Here is a 21,472-nt window from a genome sequence, read left to right as displayed (position 1 = left end):
CCTTTGACGTACAATCAATGGTGACCTCTTTCCTCGCCGGTGCCACATGTGCACTTTGAGCGTGGACGCCAAGCACAACCTTGTTTATCTCCGGCGCTCTCATTTGTGGCACGCAGAGCCGCGGGAAGCGTTGAGCCAGCACCAGGGGGAGTTTCAACTAAAGCTGCCCATAACTGAGTGAAGGAAGGTTCCGGGCGGGTCAACACTGATTGCATGCACTATTAGCTACATAGACCAAGGGGTGCAGCCCGGGGGCCCGTTTGAGGGCTGCAGCTTGTTCTTTAATGTTTGTGGCCTCGGGCACATTCTAAAAATAAATGTAAACAAGAAAACTAAAAAAAAAAAGAAACAGCATGGGCGATAAGGAAGGATTTGGGAGCCTCCGGCGGTTTTCCATCATTATTTCCACCATATTTGATCTAACAGAGCTGCTGTGGTCATTTCCTACACTGGCAATAATGCTTTCACACATGCAATCTAATGCTCTTATTTTGCACTGAACAGGAAGTGGCTGTGTGGAGGTTTTTGGGATGGCTTTGAACACTCGCTTTCAGAGAGTTTTTTTTTCTACCACCAGGTCATTGTGATGTCAAAGTGGGCCGACTTCCTTATATGGGCATGCCTGGGTACAAGCTATTACTATTGGGACCAATCAAGGTGAGGCCTGCACTTCTTTGGATGTTATTGTGGGGTCTTTTGTGACCTATCTTGCCACTGTTCCATGTTTTGGCCATTTGTTGGTAATGGCTCTCACTGTGGTTTGCTGGAGTCCCAAAACTTTAAAAATCGCTTTATAACCACTTCCACACTGATAGATCATCAATTCATCTTGGGGTGATTTTGGTTGGGAAGGTGTGCCACTGTTGCATGTTTTGGCCATTTGTTGGTAATGGCTCTCACTGTGGTTTGCTGGAGTCCCAAAACTTTAGAAATGGCTTTATAACCACTTCCACTCTGATAGATGATCAATTCATCTTGGGGTGATTTTGGTTGGGAAGGTGCGTTGCTGTTCCATGTTTTGGCCATTTGTTGGTAATGGCTCTCACTGTGGTTTGCTGGAGTCCCAAAACTTTAGAAACGGCTTTATAACCACTTCCACACTGATAGATCATCAATTCATCTTGGGGTGATTTTGGTTGGGAAGGTGCGCCACTGTTCCATGTTTTGGCCATTTGTTGGTAATGGCTCTCACTGTGGTTTGCTGGAGTCCCAAAACTTTAGAAATGGCTTTATAACCACTTCCACACTGATAGGTCTCTAACATGTAATGTCCCTCCGATGTATTCGTTCCTGATCCTATCCATCCTGGTCATTCCCAATGTGAACCTCAGCAGCCGCTGTCGACCACTCTCTAAACAGCTCAGCTAACAGCTGACTTTATCTCCAAGGTCTCTAACATGTAATGTCCCTCTGATGTATTCGTTCCTGATCCTATCCATCCTGGTCACTCCCAATGTGAACCTCAGCAGCTGCTGTCGACCACTCTTTAAACAGCTCAGCTAACAGTCTAGTCTAGGCAGCTGACGTCACACATCAGTACCCTTCCTGTGTCTGTTTGTTCCTGTTTAAAATCTCTCATTTCCTGTTGGGTCCAACCTGTCAATCATGCAATTACAGCTTCTGTCTAATATTGCTATGTGTGCAGAGTCATTAGCGAATGAAGTGATTATCTTTAGGGAAATGAAATCATGCACTTACGAGGATGAGTTGACAGTGGTGTAGCCGGAGGGACACTCTGGGACGCAGGCGCCGTCGTGGATGACGTACTCGTAGCACTCGGGGCTCTTGCTGTGCTCCTTCTCCCACTTGCACCTGCTGTGGAGCTCCTGGCAGAAGGCGAAGGAGACGCAGCGCCAGCCCTTGAAGGTGTAGTGGTTGTAGGGGCAGCGCTCCACGCAGGTGTCCCGGTGCTGGAGGCCCCGGCAGGCTACGCAGTGAGCGGCCGACCGGGGTTTCAGGCAGCCGCCGAGGCACTCGTCGTGACAGCACTGCTGGTCCTTGGTGCAGGCCCGGTGTTTGCACTGAACGGGACACACTGCGGAGAGACACAGGGGGGGTCACCAAAGTGACAAAAAAAATTAAAAAAATTATTTTTCTACACAAAATAAGATGAAAAATTAATTAAAAAATCAAGAATAAAGAAAATCAATCAATCAGTAATAAATAAATAAATATAATAATAACAATAAAACGGCAAATAATAAAAACTTATATTATATTAGGAAAGCAGGAAGTGAACAAATGTAACAGTTACTGATTGTAAAAGTACCAGATGGAGGGGTAGGATTTAATAAGCTTTGCTTCTTCCTACTCCTTTCGGACATGTGGAACTGGGAACTGATTATGTGATGCATTCAATTGTAATCTGATGCATGTTCAAATCAAATAAAACCATTAAAAAAATTAAAATTTACAAAAAAATGCGAAACATTTTTTTATTAAATAAAAAAAATAAAATAAAAATTATATTAGGAAAGCAGGAAGTGAACACATGTAACAGTTACTGATTGTAAAAGTACCAGATGGAGGGGTAGGATTTAATAAGCTCTGCTTCTTCCTACTCCTTTCGGACATGTGGAACTGGGAACTGATTATGTGATGCATTCAATTGTAATCTGATGCATGTTCAAATCAAATAAAACCATTAAAAAAATTTAAATTTACAAAAAAATGCAAAACATTTTTTTATTAAATGAAAAAAATAATAATTATAAAATATACATAAAAAAATATAAATAAAAATTATATTAGGAAAGCAGGAAGTGAACAAATGTAGCAGTGACTGATTGTAAAAGTACCAGATGGAGGGGTAGGATTTAATAAGCTTTGCTTCTTCCTACTCCTTTTGGACATGTGGAACTGTGAACTGATTATGTGATGCATTCAATTGTAATCTGATGCATGTTCAAATGAAATAAAACCATTACCATATTTACAGACTTCCTTCCTGGGTACATAGCAACATAGAAAGGAAGGCTAAGATTAGCCTAAAAAAAAACAAAAAACTCTAATATGTAGCGTTACTTTTGGCTAGGTGTGTGTTCATGTCTCACATGTGGATTATTGATAATCTGCAAAAAACGTAGCGAGGAAGGACATAGTCGACCCCCAGCGCCCTCGAGCTAAGCTGTAGTGGTCTACCGACTTCCGTTTGATGGGCTCATTCCGCACCAGATTGGTTCCCAGAAAGCTGGAAGCAATGCACAGTGTCAATGCTCCAGAGAGTGCTTATGTTCGGCGCACTCATCCGCCCGAGTGGAATCCCTCATCGAACGAGTCAGCAGCTGAGGGGATGATCTGCAAGCAGCGACCTACTGAGAATTATCGTACTCAAACAGCAGCACAAAAAACACAGTGACGGGTGGCGTCGCTTCTGCTGGAAGGCGGCGGCGGGGCTGTTGAGTGTTTTGCAAACAAGACACTTTTGTAACGTGAAACTCATGTGACGGCTGGTGAGTTGAGTTTTTTCACACATTTGGAGTAAGTCTAGAAGGTTCTACTACATGATTGATTCTTATCCATACTACAAACTTGGGCCTCAAGCGCCATCTATGGAGCCGCAAAAAAAAAAAGAGTAGGAAGAAGCAAAGCTTATTAAATCCTACCCCTCCATCTGGTACTTTTACAATCAGTAACTGTTACATTTGTTCACTTCCTGCTTTCCTAATATCATTTAAGCTATTTTTATTTTATTTTTTAAATTCAATAAAAAAATAGTTTTTCATTTTTTGTAATTATTTTATTTTATTTTTTTAATGGTTTCATTTGATTTGAACATGCATCAGTTTACAATTGAATGCATCACATAATCAGTCCACAGTTCCACATGTCCAAAAGAAGTAGGAAGAAGCAAAGCTTATTAAATCCTACCCCTCCATCTGGTACTTTTACAATCAGTAACTGTTACATTTGTGCACTTCCTGCTTTCCTAATATAATTTAAGTTATTTTTATTTTATTTTTTAATTTAAAAAAAAAAAACGCTTGCATTTTTTTGTAAATTTTTTTTTTTTAATGGTTTTATTTGATTTGAACATGCATCAGATTACAATTGAATGCATCACATAATCAGTTCACAGTTCCACATGTCCAAAAGGAGTAGGAAGAAGCAAAGCTTATGAAATCCTACCCCTCCATCTGGTACTTTTACAATCAGTAACTGTTACATTTGTTCACTTCCTGCTTTCCTAATATAATTTAAGTTATTTTTATTTTTTATTTTTTTATTTAATAAAAAAATGCATTTTTTTTGTAAATTTTAATTTTTTAAATGGTTTTATTTGATTTGAACATGCATCAGATTACAATTGAATGCATCACATAATCAGTTCACAGTTCCACACTGTGTTACTAACAGTTACTTTTACAATCAGTAACTCTTACATTTGTTCACTTCCTGCTTTCTATAATACAGTTTTTTAATTTTTTTTTTTAATAATGCACCTCGTACCGAAGTACGAGGTGATATGACCATCCGATGACATAATGTGTACCATAGTAAGTGTCAATATAGTGATATATATAGCACATCATGACTGGTTCAAGACTCTTCATCCTTGTATTTAGCAAACATCAACTGCTTGTATTGTTTCTCTAATCGGCTCATCGTTGTGCATTGTTTGAGGTCCTTACTCAAACGAATTGTGAAATATATTTCTCACATTTAGCGCTCATAAACAGGCCCCCCGGGGACACGCGTTGTTACAACATGGTTAAAAAAGTCATTGTGCAGGACAGGGGACCTTTAAAGGACAGACAGAAAAACAAGGTGGCTGTTTATACACAGGTCTGCCTGTTACGCAACGCTAGCCTCTGAGGATGGACAGGTGGGAACGCACCTCCTAAAGTGTGTGTGTGTGTGTCACTGTCCAAGTGTAAATGCGAGGACAAGTGTGCAAGGACAAAGGGTTCTCTGAGGTAATGATGAGCGTAATCATTAGGTTTACGCGTGGGAGGCGTTCACGTACTAATTACTATTAAGTATCGTTAGGCGCCTTCCTCCTCTCAGCGGTGAGTTTGTCAAGGGCTGTGATTTAAATGCGCTTGGCCTCATTAGCGTCCTGTGGACTCCCGTGTCCATTCTGCACCTCCGAGGGGGGGTGAAATCGGACCCGACATGCAAGGAAAAACTAATTAAAAACCAGTAGAAAAAAAACTAACACTTCATTTTGATACAACGCCCGCCGTGCCCCCCCCCCCCAAAAAAAAAGTGGCGTCATTCAACTTTTGCAAGCATCACGCAACAAAGGACTCCTGATCCCTGCAGGAGCGCTCCATGCCGGAGCGTGGGAGCGGCAGAAGATCCGCCCTCAGTCTGAGCCAATGTGCTGGCTGGCTGCAGAGGCTACCCATTGAAATGGCCTCTCCCCATCTCCAAGGAAGACGGCCCCCCAGCTTTAACCCTTTCAGTCCCTCTCTGGCTGATATCAGTAGAAACGTGCCCCTTACCACCCACCCACCCCCCCAAAAAAGAAAAAAACTGGGTTGTCTTTTCACTCCAGTTGCGCCTTTAGTTTTCAACGTGTAGGACAGCGTTGTTCTCTTCTAATGTGTCCAAACGGCGGCGAGCACCTCCGTTCCGTGCCTCAGGTAAGTGTCCCGTGTCTCGTCAAGTCCGAAAAACCATTAGAGGATTTTATAAACTTAAGTGGAGGTGACGCCTTCCTTTTAAGTTGTAAGTAATCACCACACAATTAGATAATCTGCTTTAAGCACTTCCAGACCGGCCATTCATCTCTTTGGGGGAGTGTGTGACCTGGTGCGGCCATCGTGACAACCTGACATGGATCGCTGGCATCGGAATGAGCAGAATTCCCGCTTGGAAGGGCTCATTCTCACCTTCGTGCATCGACGCTGTTGTGATCATGGTCATTATGTGTAACAGTATAACAATAAAACAGTCTGACAAAAAAAAAACCCACTATACTCATCACACAGCAACTTAACACTCAAAAAGTATACCAGAGAAATATACAAACATATAACAATACGAGTTTAACGTACAAAAAAATCAACAACTATTAGTTTTCCTTTTAGACATCTGCCTATGCTCCTTGTACTCCAATGAAATGCTTTGTTCTGATGAAAAGCATCATGGGAAACCGTTAAAATATTGTTTTGTTTGTTTTACGTGTCCTGGGAACCCGTTCATGAGCATTCATTACAATGGTGAAAAACTACTATAATATGGTGAAAAAAAGGGCTGCACGGTGGTCGAGTGGTTACAGCAAGGAGACCGGGGTTCGATTCCACCCTCAGCCATCTCTGTAATGGCTCTCACTGTGGTTTGCTGGAGTACCAAAACTTTAGAAATGGCTTTATAACCACTTCCACACTGATAGGTCATCAATTCATCTTGGGGCGATTTTGGTTGGGAAGGTGTGCCACTGTTCCGTGTTTTGGCCATTTGTTGGTAATGGCTCTCACTGTGGTTTGCTGGAGTCCCAAACCTTTAGAAATGGCTTTATAACCACTTCCACACTGATAGATCTCAATTCATGTCACTTCATTCGTTTAAAACTGCATTTTGTGTTCAGCTGTGTTGACACAGACTTATTTGATGGTGTGAAACATTTAAGTGGGTTAGCGCGCAGACCTCACAGCTAGGAGACCAGGGTTCAATTCCACCCTCTGCCATCTCTGTGTGGAGTTTGCATGTTCTCCCCGTGCATGCGTGGGTTTTCTCCGGGTACTCCGGTTTCCTCCCACATTCCAAAAAACATGCTAGGTTAATTAGCGACTCCAAATTGTCCATAGGTATGAATGTGAGTGTGAATGGTTGTTTGTCTATATGTGCCCTGTGATTGGCTGGCCACCAGTCCAGGGTGTACCTGATACATGTTTGTATCAGGTGCACCTTTTGGGTGTTAAGTTGCTATGTGATGAATTTAGTGCTGTTGGTAGTGACATCATAACTGTAACTGTACACTGGTATACTTGCACATTTACACATTTGGCTCCTAGACCTCACAACTAGGAGACCCGAGTTCAATTCCACCCTCGGCCATCTCTGTGTGGAGTTTGCATGTTCTCCCCGTGCATGCGTGGGTTTTCTCCGGGTACTCCGGTTTCCTCCCACATTCCAAAAACATGCTAGGTTAATTAGCGACTCCAAATTGTCCATAGGTATGAATGTGAGTGTGAATGGTTGTTTGTCTATATGTGCCCTGTGATTGGCTGGCGACCACAGGCTGATTGGTACCAAGCGTTCACCACTCAGGTGCTCCAACAACAGTGACCACACTGAAGAAGACGGTCTCCTTTGTCATGCACTTGTCAAAACAATTTCCAGGGTCAAAACCCAAGGCATCATCCCTGATCTGCTGGAGCCGGAGGCTGTCGCAGGGGAGACGTTATTCTTTCCTTAAAACATGCAAATCTCACAATAATGAGCAGGCTTCTCAGAATGAAGATACTGGTAGCACCGAAGCTCTGCTTCCACATGCCAGCAAGTCTGGTCTAAAAGCCTGCCTGCACACCTAGAATCCTCTGTTACCACTAAAACCCCCACCGGTCGGTCGGTCTTTAAATCATGTCATGGTGTTCTTTTTCATTGCCATGAAACAAGCACTTATTCAGGCCTTGTGCGTTAAACTCGTATCACCGGTCCCAGAAAATGCAAAAAAAAGGGGAGAAGTGGTGGCGTACTGGATGGTAATTAAAATTCCACTGCTATGACAAGGGCAGTATTTAGTTTCTAGCCCAGAGGAGAGGACAAAATAAAGTGCTTATGCTGACTGTCCTCCACGCATCGGTCTTAAACTTGAGAAGCGGATCATTTGGTTTGAAATTCCACTATGAAGACTTCATGAAGATGAAGCAGCAACACTCCGTCTTAGCTCAACGCCTGTGTCATACATTCATTCATTCATTTTCTACCGCTTTTTCCTCACAAGGGTCGCGGGGGTGCTGGAGCCTATCCCAGCTGTCTTCGGGCGAGAGGCGGGGTACACCCTGGACTGGTGGCCAGCCAATCACAGGGCACATATAGACAAACAACCATTCACACTCACATTCATACCTATGGACAATTTGGAGTCGCCAATTAACCTAGCATGTTTTTGGAATGTGGGAGGAAACCGGAGTACCCGGAGAAAACCCACGCATGCACGGGGAGAACATGCAAACTCCACACAGAGATGGCCGAGGATGGAATTGAACCCTGGTCTCCTAGCTGTGAGGTCTGCGCGCTAACCCACTTAAATGTTTCACACCATTAAATAAGCCTGTGACAACACAACTGAACACAAAATGCAGTTTTAAACGAATGAAGTGACATGAATTGAGATCTATCAGTGTGGAAGTGGTTATAAAGCCATTTCTAAAGTTTTGGGACTCCAGCAAACCACAGTGAGAGCCATTACCAACAAATGGCCAAAACATGGAACAGTGGTGCACCTTCCCAACCAAAATCACCCCAAGATGAATTGAGATCTATCAGTGTGGAAGTGGTTATAAATCCATTTCTAAAGTTTTGGGACTCCAGCAAACCACAGTGAGAGCCATTACCAACAAATAGCCAATACATGGAACAGTGACGCACCTTCCCAACCAAAATCACCCCAAGATGAATTGATGATCTATCAGTGTGGAAGTGGTTATAAAGCCATTTCTAAAGTTTTGGGACTCCAGCAAACCACAGTGAGAGCCATTACCAACAAATAGCCAAAACATGGAACAGTGGCGCACCTTCCCAACCAAAATCACCCCAAGATGAATTGATGATCTATCAGTGTGGAAGTGGTTATAAAGCCATTTCTAAAGTTTTGGGACTCCAGCAAACCACAGTGAGAGCCATTACCAACAAATGGCCAAAACATGGAACAGTGGCGCACCTTCCCAACCAAAATCACCCCAAGATGAATTGATGATCTATCAGTGTGGAAGTGGTTATAAAGCCATTTCTAAAGTTTTGGGACTCCAGCAAACCACAGTGAGAGCCATTACCAACAAATGGCCAAAACATGGAACAGTGGCGCAACTTCCCAACCAAAATCACCCCAAGATGAATTGATGATCTATCAGTGTGGAAGTGGTTATAAAGCCATTACTAAAGTTTTGGGACTCCAGCAAACCACAGTGAGAGCCATTACCAACAAATAGCCAAAACATGGAACAGTGGCGCACCTTCCCAACCAAAATCACCCCAAGATGAATTGATGATCTATCAGTGTGGAAGTGGTTATAAAGCCATTTCTAAAGTTTTGGGACTCCAGCAAACCACAGTGAGAGCCATTACCAACAAATGGCCAAAACATGGAACAGTGGCGCACCTTCCCAACCAAAATCACCCCAAGATGAATTGATGATCTAGTATCAGTGTGGAAGTGGTTATAAAGCCATTTCGCCCCTCATATGATATTGTTAAGCCTTTTTTAAAAAATACAGCAAGCTTATTATTAGCGTCCGGCCAGACGCAGTTTAGACGACAGTTATTACCGTGTGGCGGCCATTTTGGGTTTAGATGGCCCTCAGCCTTGTCTCACAGGCAGGTTCATTGAAGGTAGTTATTGAGCTCCTGCACACACTCGTGGCCAATTATTGTATTATTGTATACATATTGTATTTTGTAATTCTTGAAATGAATCAAGTTTAAACATGGATGTATTTGGTGTATTTTATGTATGAAAAGTTGATGAAATAAACTTTAACGTATACCACAAGCGAAGTATTCAATCATGTGTCACAGCAAAGTGGAAAAACTATCTGCCAAGGGAGCTCACTCGAGGTCACGACAAGCAGGAAAAACAAATCTGCACGGATGTGAACGTGACAACAATAAGCATCGGCCAATGAGCACAGAGTATTTATCTCCTTCTTCCTGGTAGCCGCCCGTGGTGTGGTTGTGACTCAACAGCACGTGACAACAGGTGGTGTAAACAATTTCATTAACGTCCGGGATGATGGAGAACAGGAAAAACACACTACAACAACAACAACCAACTGTTCTGTTCTCAACATCACCTGCGAGGAGGATATCCTGGTTGTTCGGGACGAGAATAGAAACGATAACCACGCACATGCATTGATGGGCAATTAGTATGCCAGCTCGACGGGGCAAATGACGCATAAAGAGGGTCTTTTCAATCTTGCCTTCCGGGCGCTTTGGACTCAATCTGAAATGACTTTTCTATCTGTGGCTGCACAGGACAACCTGTTTTGATAACAGATCATCCACTCAAGTATAAATAAAACAGAGCATGTGAGTGGAAAACATCATGAAAGAAACAACGTTCAATCCCGTGTGTTCGGCTGACTGATTATGAACAAAGCATGACGCTTGTTTACAAGGTCAATTAGCAGGCTAAACGACACAAATTAAAACTTTATACTCTGTAAAGGCTGTTATCACAGCTGGGGTGTTTATTGCCCAAAACCACAACGGGGATGAGGTGTTAACTATAAGCAGGCAACACACTTGCTTGCATGTAACAACTTTTTACTGTAATAGTCCTTGCGCAACACATCAGCTACAGAACCAATGTTGGAGTAGCGCCGATTAATTGTACACAACGCATCAGCAACAGAACCAATGTTGGAGTAGCGCTGATGAATTCTACACAGAGCATCAGCAACAGAACCAATGTTGGAGTAGCGCTGATTAATTGTACACAACACATCAGCAAAAGAACCAATGTACACAACGCATCAGCTACAGAACCACTGTTGGAGTCGCGCCGATTAATTGTACACAACACATCAGCAACAGAACCAGTGTTGGAGTGGCGCCGATTAATTGCACACAACACATCAGAAACAGAACCAATGTTGGTACACAACACATCAGTTACAGAACCAATGTTGGAGTAGCGCTGATTAATTGTACACAACGCAACAGAACCAATGTTGGAGTAGCGCCGATGAATTGTACACAACGCATCAGCTACAGAACCAATGTTGGAGCAGCGCCGATTAATTGTACACAACACATCAGCTACAGAACCAATGTTGGAGTAACGCCGATTAATTGTACACAACACATCAGCTACAGAACCAATGTTGGAGTGGCGCCGATTAATTGTACACAACACATTAGCAACAGAACCAATGTTGGTACACAACACATCAGTTACAGAACCAATGTTGGAGTAGGGCTGATTAATTGTACACAACACATCAGCTACAGAACCAATGTTGGAGTGGCGCCGATTAATTGTACACAACGCATCAGCTACAGAACCAATGTTGGAGTGGCACCGATTAATTGTACACAACGCATCAGCTACAGAACCAATGTTGGAGTAGTGCCAGTGAATTGTACACAACACATCAGCTACACAACCAATGCTGGAGTGGCGCCGATTAATTGTACACAACGCATCAGCTACAGAACCAATGTTGGAGTAGCGGCGATTAACCTGGTCTTTGGCGGCCAAATCTGGTTCTTGGGACATACCCAGACGCCTCCTTGGTGAGGTGTTCCGGGCATGCCCAGCCGGGAAAACGCCCCGGGGGCAGACCTAAGACACACTGGAGGGATTATGTCTCACAGCTGGCCTGGTAACGCATTGGTGTCCTCCCGGTGGACCTGGAGGAGGTGGCCGGGGACCGGGAAGTCTGGGCTACCGTACTAAGACTGCTGCCCCCGCGACCCGGACCCGGATAAGCGGAGGAAAATAGATGAATGGATGGATGGCATACACCCTGGATTGGTTGCCAGCTGATTTCAGGGCATATATAGACAACCACAATCATCGATAAAATGATCAATATTTTTTTTTTTTAGAATTTTTTTTTTAGCAATTTTTTTAAATCATTTTTTTAATCATTTTTTTAAGTCGATAATTATGCCAGCTGGATGAATAATTATGCTGGAAAAGTTGACACAATTGCCATAATTGTGTCAACTAACTGACTTTTTCAATTTAGTTGTACTTGTTATAATGACAATAAAGGACTATTCTATTCTATGCCGTATAATTTATAACAAAATGGTCTCAAAAATATTGGCGATAATATCGATTATCAACAATAATTTGTAGCATAATTATCAAATAGTAAAATGAGTTGCTGTTCAGGCGACCGTAGTGCTTATTTTCCTAGCGACCACAGGAGACTTTAGGGTTGAATGGAGGCGTCGATTGCTGCATTTACAGTACAATGGCGTCAGGATATTCCAAAATCGTTTTGACAGAGAATAGAGAAACAGTGCAGACATATTCTCCTCCACTCCTACTGAATCTTCTCCCCCGTGTGCACTCGCAAGAAACGCCTGTCGGCCCGGCTTTAGTAGATGCCTGGAATGTCTGGGATTCCACAGGACTGGCTCCAGGAGCTTGCACGGCCAGAGTTCGCTGGGTGCAGCCCTCAGCCGAGTGCCAAAGCGGTTAAGTCAGCTCAAAGGCAAAAGACTCGCGGTGAGTGAGTGGAGTGGGGTGGGGTGGGGTGGGGGGGGAAGGGGGGGGGGTGCAGCACACTTCAGCGTCCAGACAGCGAGACCGAGACTACGAGAGGCTCTTTAAATGTACCGACTCAGTTCAGCAATTTTCTCGTCTTTTCTTTCTCCCCCGAACTCAATCAATCCCAGACATTTTTCCAACATTCAACCCCTTCAGTCGTGGCCTTTTTTGACCCATCTTTCAAGGCACGCAGAATATTATGTTCTACAGCAGGGGTCTCAAACACGCGGCCCGCGGGCCAAATGTGGCCCGTAGGACACTAGTTTGAGGCCCCCTGAAAGTTTAATGTTAGTGCGGCCCGCGCAAGTTTGATATGGATGCTGTATGGTATCATGTACCAGGAAAAAATGATTACGTTTGATTAATGTTCATGTTAAAGGTTAAATAACTGTTAGTAGGTATCCTCCCTATCCGTGTGGAAGTGGTAAGTTATTTGAGAACAGTAAATGTTTTATCAGAGCTTTTATTGTAGAAAATTGAAACCAAAGCGAAGTTTTAAAAAAAAAAAATGTTTTTAATAAATGTGTTTTTGGGGGGGGGGGGGACCTGATGTGGCCCAGTCTCATGGTGATGCCTTTGATCTAATTAGATCAAAGGTATTCAGCGAGTAATTCCACATTTCTCAACAGACTCCAGACCTTCAAAAACATCAAACCATTCAATAATTTGTGCAATTATCCACATCACAGCAATCCCAACTTTTCCAGACATTCCTATTTTTCCTGAATACGGAAAAAACTATGTCTACATACAACAGATTCGAACCGTTCCAACCCCAACATGGACCCTTTCCTGCTTATTTGGGTTGTTTCTTTTTAAATTAGAGCCCACTTGACATGAAGTAACACCCCTATAGTCGCTGTCACACTCCTATTAGCTAATATAGTAGAAATAATAAGTCATTTAAAATATAATAAGTGTATATATATATAATATACAATCATCCAAACAAAGGTGGTCACTTCTAAACTGGTTTAATCTCCTGTGAAGAAAATGGCCAACATGGGCTCCTCAAATCATAAATTGTCATGGGTGCCCCACCTTTTGTAAAACACCGTATTTGTAAAAGCTTGAGAGCGGGATAAGTGGCGAGGGATAAGCGTGTCATCAATATCCCCCTTTTGCCTCAAGCGGCGCTGCTGCCGTGTCCATTCATGACCCCAGAGAGGAAACACAGCAACAAAGACAGGAAACAATTGTGAGGAACACTCCGTCAACTTGAGCCGTGGGGGGGGGGTGAAAAGGCCGGTGGCGCCAGAGATGGCAGTTGGGAGCAAAAGGGGGTGGGGGGGGGGCAAGGTCATCCATGTTTGCGTGATGGGGAGATGATGGGAGTTTGTTGTTTGTGTTTTTTTAAGGTGGGCCGTCCTGGTGAGGTGACCTCACTTTTCCCGTCCAACGGTAAAAGTGAGTGATTGGTTCACATGCGTGGTTACACCACCGTGTTACTCTTCTTCTGTCTCCTAGCAGCACGGCTAAACAATACCCCCCCCCCCCCCCCCCCCACCACCCCCCGGCCACACACACACACATGTGTGTAATTTCTAAGCTTTGTAGCTGTCCTGCACATATGCTGGGATGGATACGGTCACATACGTGACACATATCATTAAGCACCGCCCTCCGAAGATCATATCAATTATGCAAGCGTTCACGGGCAGGCAAATGCCCGCTGCCTCCCGTGTATGGTTCACCCAGCTCTAATTAAAGCTAATTAAGATGGTTTTTCATCATCTCCGGGGAGAAGGAATATCAGCTCATTTAATTTGTTTCAATGGGCACAAAGATTGCAAAGAAAGATTAGCAGCGCAAATAGGACATGTGGATGCTTTGCTAGGACAGCGTGGAAGCATAATAATAATAATAATAACCAGGTAATGACAACACATTTGTGTTAACTTTTCAATAACAGTGACTCAAAAGTCATAAGGACCCTGCAGCATATAGACAAACAACCATTCACACTCACATTCATATATCTATGGACAATTTGGAGTCGCTAATTAACCTAGCATGTTTTTTTGGAATGTGGGAGGAAACCGGAGTACCCGGAGAAAACCCACGCATGCACGGGGAGAACATGCAAACTCCACACAGAGATGGCCGAGGGTGGAATTGAACCCTGGTCTCCTAGTTGTGAGGTCTCGGTGCCAAATGTGTAAATGTGAAATATACCAGTGTACAGTTACAGTTATGATGTCACTACCAACAGCACTAAATTCATCACATAGCAACTTAACACCCAAAAGGTGCACCTGATAGAAACATGTATCAGGTACACCCTGGACTGGTGGCCAGCCAATCACAGGGCACATATAGACAAACAACCATTCACACTCACATTCATACCTATGGACAATTTGGAGTCGCTAATTAACCTAGCATGTTTTTGGAATGTTTGATGAAACCGGAGTACCCGGAGAAAACCCACGCATGCACGAGGAGAACATGCAAACTCCACACAGAAACGGTCGAGGGTGGGATTGAACTCGGGTCTCCTAGCTGTGAGGTCTGTGCGCTAACCACTCAACCGCCGTGCAGCCTGAATGAAAATTCACATCTTCTAAAATATCTTTGTATCAGTAGTAGACATATTTTCTAGTTCCCCCTTTACACAATTATTTATAACATGAAGGAAAATCGGGCGGCACGGCGGTCTAATGGTTATAACCACTTCCACACTGATAGATCATCAATTCATCTTGGGGTGATTTTGGTTGGGAAGGTGCGCCACGGTTCCATGTTTTGGTCATTTGTTGGTAATGGCTCTCACTGTGGTTTGCTGGAGTCCCAAAACTTTAGAAATGGCTTTATAACCACTTCCACACTGATAGATCATCAATTCATCTTGGGGTGATTTTGGTTGGGAAGGTGCGCCATGGTTCCATGTTTTGGCCATTTGTAGGTAATGGCTCTCCCTGTGGTTTGCTGGAGTCCCAAAACTTTAGAAATGGCATTATAACCACTTCCACACTGATCGATCTCAATTCATCTCACTTCATTCGTTTAAAACTGCATTTTGTGTTCAGTTGTGTTGACACAGACTTATTTGATGGTGTGAAACATTTAAGTGGGTTAGCGCGCAGAGCTCACAGCTAGGAGACCAGGGTTCTATTCCACCCTTGGCCGTCTCTGTGTGGCGTTTGCATGCGTGGGTTTTCTCCGGGTACTCCCACAATCCAAAAACATGCTAGGTTAATTGGCGACTACGTATGAATGTGAGTGTGAATGGTTGTTTGTCTGGCCACCAGTCCAGGGTGTACCCCGCCTCTCACCCAAAGACAGCTGGGATAGGCTCCAGCACCCCCCTGCAACCCTCGTGAGGAAAAAGCGGTATAAAATGAATGAATGAAAATGAATGAATGAAGGAAAATCATAGATATTATACCACCACCCACTAAAGCAGGCTTCACTACACATCTGAAAATACTCCCTGAGCTGTACGTTTGATCATTTCCTTTCCCTTCAGCGAGTAGGCTAAGCTAGCATGATGCGTATGTCATACATGGCATCTATTATGCTCAGCAGTACTCTGCATGTGTACATGAAGTACACCGTGGAAGGCGTGTACAAATACAGCTCATGAGCATGACCGCTACAAACACGCAAACTTGCGTGTTGTGTTAGCAGGAGTGCTGACTAAAAGCGCTTTTAATTCTTCTAATGTTGCACCTCTGAGGCTTTTCCATCAGTGGATGACAAGAACACTCCACGGGGGCCGTCGTATCTCTCGCTTTCCACGGCTGCAGCTGTTGACACGGCACGTGAGGCCCACCAAAATCTAATCATGCCGAGCTAACCGGCGTCTCTCATGACCTCGCTCTGCCACTCTACCCAACACACACACACACACAATTTAGCGTCAAAAAGGGAAGGGGAGCAATCTGTTGCGGTTGCAGCTAAAATTACCCACCCGGAGCAAGAGGAGGAAGGAGGGGAAACGGGTTGTGAGTGGGAGCTAAGCCAAGTCAAGCCTTAGGGATGTGTAGTCATGTTTCTTTGGTTTTGTTGAGCTACCTATTATCCCGCACTACTAAGTAGCCGTGTGATGATAATCAGAGAAAATAAACACAGGTTGACACTACAACAACAACAAAGCCTTGGAAAAAATGTGATGACGACCATAGAACCCAATGTAAATGTGAAAAATCCTCATCAAATCCATCATCAGCAAACCGCGTAGTGCTTAAAGCTGCTATACTGTATATCTAAACTACAAATGACTTGTTTTTACAACCAAAAAATATAACAACAACCATTCACACTCACATTCATACCTGTGGACAATTTGGAGTCGCTAATTAACCTAGCATGTTTTTGGAATGTGGGAGGAAACCGGAGTACCCGGAGAAAACCCACGCATGCACGGGGAGAACATGCAAACTCCACACAGAGATGGCCGAGGGTGGAATCGAACCCTGGTCTTCTAGCTGTGAGGTCTAGGTGCCAAATGTGTAAATGTGCAAATATACCAGTGTACAGTGACAGTTATGATGTTGTCACTACCGACAGCACTAAATTCATCACATAGCAACTTAACACCCAAAAGGTGCTGATACATGTTTGTATCAGGTACACCCTGGACTGGTGGACAGCCAATCACAGGGCACATATAGACAAACAACCATTCACACTCACATTCATACCTATGGACAATTTGGAGTCGCTAATTAACCTAGCATGTTTTTGGAATGTGGGAGGAGACTAAAATATGATTTAATCTTTTTTTTAAGTCTCACGTCAATAAATAAATGATGCAATAAACGCAAACTGGATAATTTAGCGCAGGGGTCTCAAACACGCGGCCCGCAGGCCAAATGTGGTCCACAGGACACTAGTTTGAGGCCCCCGCCTTGATATGAAAGTTTAATGTTAGTTTGATATGGATGCTGTATGGTATCATGTACCCAGAAAAAATTATTACATTTGATTAATGTTCATGTTTAAGGTTAAATAACTGTTAATAGTTATCCTCCCTATTTGTGTGGAAGTGGTACGTTTTTGGCTATTTAAGTTTAAAGGAAATAACTTGAAGGCTACCGTTTAGGTCGCTATAGCTCTCTAGTTTTCGAGTTAGCATGTGTCTCAAGACCCTGCAGTTGCGCAATATGTTGTAAATAAAAAGAGTATAAATGTGACTATAGTCGTGTTTTGTCATGTCTACAGGGCTCTAATAATGCTTTGTTCATTTTAATCTGAAAAAAATAATTTGTCTACCCACCAACTATATGTGGTTTCTTAAGTTTTTATTATTTGCCATTTTATTATTATTATTATATTAATTTATTTATTACTGATTGATTGATTTTCTTTATTCTTGATTTGTTTATTTATTTTTCATCTTATTTTGTGTAGAAAAATAAAAAGTAAGATATTTGAGAACAGTGGAATGTTTTATCAGAGCTTTTCTTGTCGAAAATCGAAACCAAAGCAAAGTTTATTCATTTTTCTGTTTTTAATAAATGCGGTTTTTTTGGGTTTTTTTTGGAAAACCTGATGTGGCCCAGTCTCACACAGACCCTAGCTCCAGTGGCCCCCCAAGTAAATTGAGTTTGAGACCCCTGATTTAGCGTATTTGTATTCCTCAGCTTTCTCCTCCAAGCAGGAAGAGGGTTCACTCTGTGCATTTATTCAGCATCAACAGCATCTTCTGCCCATGTATGACATTGAAGATTGTTAAAATGATACTAAAGTGTAATTCTAATTGTAAATCCAAACCGGTTGAGCCCCAGAGTTTCCACTGTACACAAACGCCTCACACGTTGCGGTCAAACCTTTAAGCTCAACACGTCTTTTTCGTATTCTGGTGAAAAACAATTAGCTCCCAAACCACAAAGCCCCCAAGCCTAGTCCAAGTGGGTCAACATCTGGTCTGAACCAATTGTTGCCGCCATCAAACCTTGATGCCTTTTGGCAGTGTTTACTCAACCAAAATAAAAGAGATCCCAACAGAATCCAACTTGATCCGCCCTTCAAACAATCAGTTGTCCACGGGTAAGAAAAAAATGGCCGTCTCACATCGACTCCCTTTACGAACCTGAGACCGCAGCAGCTGGCGTCTGCCTCCCAGAAACAACTGCTGTGCAACAAAGCGGGTGGGAAATCATTGGATCAGCAGCTCTCTAACATGCGGGTCACGAGTACATTGATTTCCCGATGGTGGCCAGGGCTGTTCCAGTTCAAATGGGTTCAAGGTCCCATATTCTAATAGTTTTTACTAGTTTTATTTTTTTTTCTAGCCATGACGCTGCACAAAGGAGTGGGATGGGAAGACACAAATGCTAACAAGACTAGCAGTACAATGCTAGCATTACACATAGTGCTCATGCTTGGGTGCTCATACCAACAGATATCATTAAAAGCCATAATGGCCGACCTTTAAAGTAATGGTAATGGTTGTATTTCATTTGAACATGCATCAGATTACAATTGAATGCATCACATAATCAGTTCACAGTTCCACATGTCCAAAAGGAGTAGGAAGAAGCAAAGCTTATTAAATCCTACCCCTCCATCTGGTACTTTTACAATCAGTAACTGTTACATTTGTTCACTTCCTGCTTTCCATAATACAGTTTAAGGTTTTAAAATTTTTTTTTTAAATAATGTACCTCATACCGAAGTACGAAGTGATAGCATGTTAGCATTACATCATCAGTAACTGTTACATTTGTTCACTTCCTGCTTTCCTATGTTATATTTTATTTTATATTTTATTTTATTTTTTGTATTTAATTTTTTGTATTTAATTTTATTTTTGTATTTAATTTTATTTTTTGTATTATATTTTATTTTTTTGTATTTTATTTTATTTGTTATTATTATTATTTTTTGTATTTATTTTATTGTATTTTATTTTATTGTATTGTATTTTTTTGTATTTTATTTTATTTTTTGTATTTTATTTTACTTTTTGTATTTTATTTAATTTTTTGTATTTAATTTTTTGTATTTTTTGTATTTTATTTTTTGTATTTTATTTTATTTTTTTGTATTTTATTTTATTTTATTTTTTTGTCACGTACCGAAGTACGAGGTGATGGGTACCATAGTAAGTGTCAATATAGTGATATATATAGCACATCATGACTGGTTCAAGACTCTTCATCCTTGTATTTAGCAAACATCAACTGCTTGTATTGTTTCTTGAATTGGCTCATCGTTGTGCATTGTTTGATTTCCTTACTCAATCCATTCCATAGTTTGATTCCACATACTGAAATGCTATGGCTTTTTTAACGTAGTCCTAGCATATAAGTTTCAAATTTAGTCAAAGTATTGTATAGTAGAGGCTCTGTGCTTGGCTGATTCTCATAGGATTAAAGTCACAGACAACGATCGCAATTTTAACAAATTACTCAAGTCCCGAGAGGCTCCAAAATTGCCCAGAAGGGGATTACAGCCTCCAAAACAAAATATATACGTATGCTGAGCAAACAATAACGGGAGTCAGTAAAACTGACTGGAATAACAACACTGGTAAGAATGTGAGCATGCACACAAATGTGGCTGAAAAAGTGCAAAAACCGCCTTCAGAGGGAGCGCAGCACAAACATTAAACAGGTGGAGAAACATATCAGAGCGTAAGCCCTGTTGCGTAAGGGTGCAGGCGAAGGTGTTGGAGCGGCACCCGCGTGCAAGATTCTTTTGAGGGCTTTGGACTGCTTGGCAGTGCAAGGTGAGCCGCCATTGTTATTCTACTGCCAAAAGGCAAAGCAAAGCTGGGGCGACGTCGGTGATCTTGCGAAGCCAGCGAAAGGCTTCGTTGTGAGGAAACACTGACAAGCCTGACCGGGAAAAGCGTCAGGAGCTGCACGGAAATAGAAGTACTTTAGCAAACTCGAGCACATGATGCCACGCCAACATTGCAACACTGGGCTAACTTTAGCCAAAGCTGCGATTCATCATTTAACGCTGACGTAAAGGATAAATTATTCGTTGGTTTGCACGGCGACCTCGACTGGCTTTAATCTGGGCCAAAATATGATGAAGCAACATGATACATGGTGACTTAGGACTAGCGGTCCGAGGCCACCATTAAGCATGTTGCTACTATATGACCATGTATGAACTAGGCGGCCACCTATAGTCATGTGCACACGTATGCCGAGACAATGGTAGATAAAACATGATCCCAGAAAATATCCTATTTGTGTTCCTTCCTTCCTGCCAGCAGGCTACTTCCTGGTTCCTACCACCACTGAGCCCAAAACTGGCTTAGATGATTCCCTGTTCAATAATATGACAAAGTGCCTGCTATGCTAAAGGTCATTTGAAAAATGACAACGTTAGCATAGCTTTCGACAGTCCAGTCGGGGTCAGCAACTGAGGTCGGCAAATAGAAAAGGTGCGCGCTCACAGACAGTGTCGCTCGCTACATCGCAAAAGACGACAAATTTAGCATAGCTTTTGAAAAGGTGCACGCTAACAGACAGTGTCGCTCGCTACATCGCAAAATTTAGCATAGCTTTTGAAAAGGTGCGCGCTCACAGACAGTGTCGCTCGCTACTTCGCGAAAGACGACAAATTTAGCATAGCTTTTGAAAAGGTGCGCGCTAACAGACAGTGTCGCTTGTTACATCGCAACAGACGACAAATTTAGCATAGCTTTCGACAGCCCACCACGCGTACCGAGGTCGGCAAATGGAAAAGTTGAGCGCTCACAGACAAGTGCCGCTCGCTACATCGCAAAATTTTGCATAGCTTTCGAAAAGGTGCGCGCTAACAGACAGTGTCGCTCGCTACATCGCAAAAGACAACAAATTTAGCATAGCTTTCGACAGTCCACGCGTACTGAGGTCGGCAAATAGAAAAAGGTGCGCGCTAACAGACAGTGTCGCTCGCTACTTCGCGAAAGACGAAAAATTTAGCATAGCTTTCAAAAAGGTGCGCACTCACAGACAGTGTCGCTCGCTACATCGCAAAAGACGACAAATTTAGCATAGCTTTCGAAAAGGTGCACGCTCACAGTGTCGCTCGCTACGTCGCAAAAGACGACAAATTTAGCATAGCTTTCGAAAAGGTGCACGCTAACAGACAGTGTTGCTCGCTACATCGCAAAAGACGACAAATTTA

At 42.7% G+C, this 21,472-nt stretch overlaps 1 protein-coding gene across 1 annotated transcript in view; it reads right to left on the bottom strand.

Moving 5' to 3' along the window:
- Positions 1-21,472, bottom strand: part of insra (insulin receptor a) — a 59,708-nt gene that overhangs the window by 19,858 nt on the left and 18,378 nt on the right. The window contains exon 3 of the mRNA XM_058069135.2: positions 1,699-2,035. Coding sequence (XP_057925118.2) covers positions 1,699-2,035 — 337 coding nt within the window. The remainder of the gene's footprint in view (positions 1-1,698; positions 2,036-21,472) is intronic.

The sequence above is a fragment of the Doryrhamphus excisus genome, linkage group LG6, assembly GCF_037039965.1.
Source record: "Doryrhamphus excisus strain RoL-2023G ecotype Guam linkage group LG6, RoL_Dexc_Guam_v1.1, whole genome shotgun sequence".
Classification (NCBI taxonomy): Eukaryota; Metazoa; Chordata; class Actinopteri; order Syngnathiformes; family Syngnathidae; genus Doryrhamphus; species Doryrhamphus excisus.
Note: the sequence above shows the minus strand (reverse complement) of the source record. Positions and strands in the feature narration are given on the sequence as shown.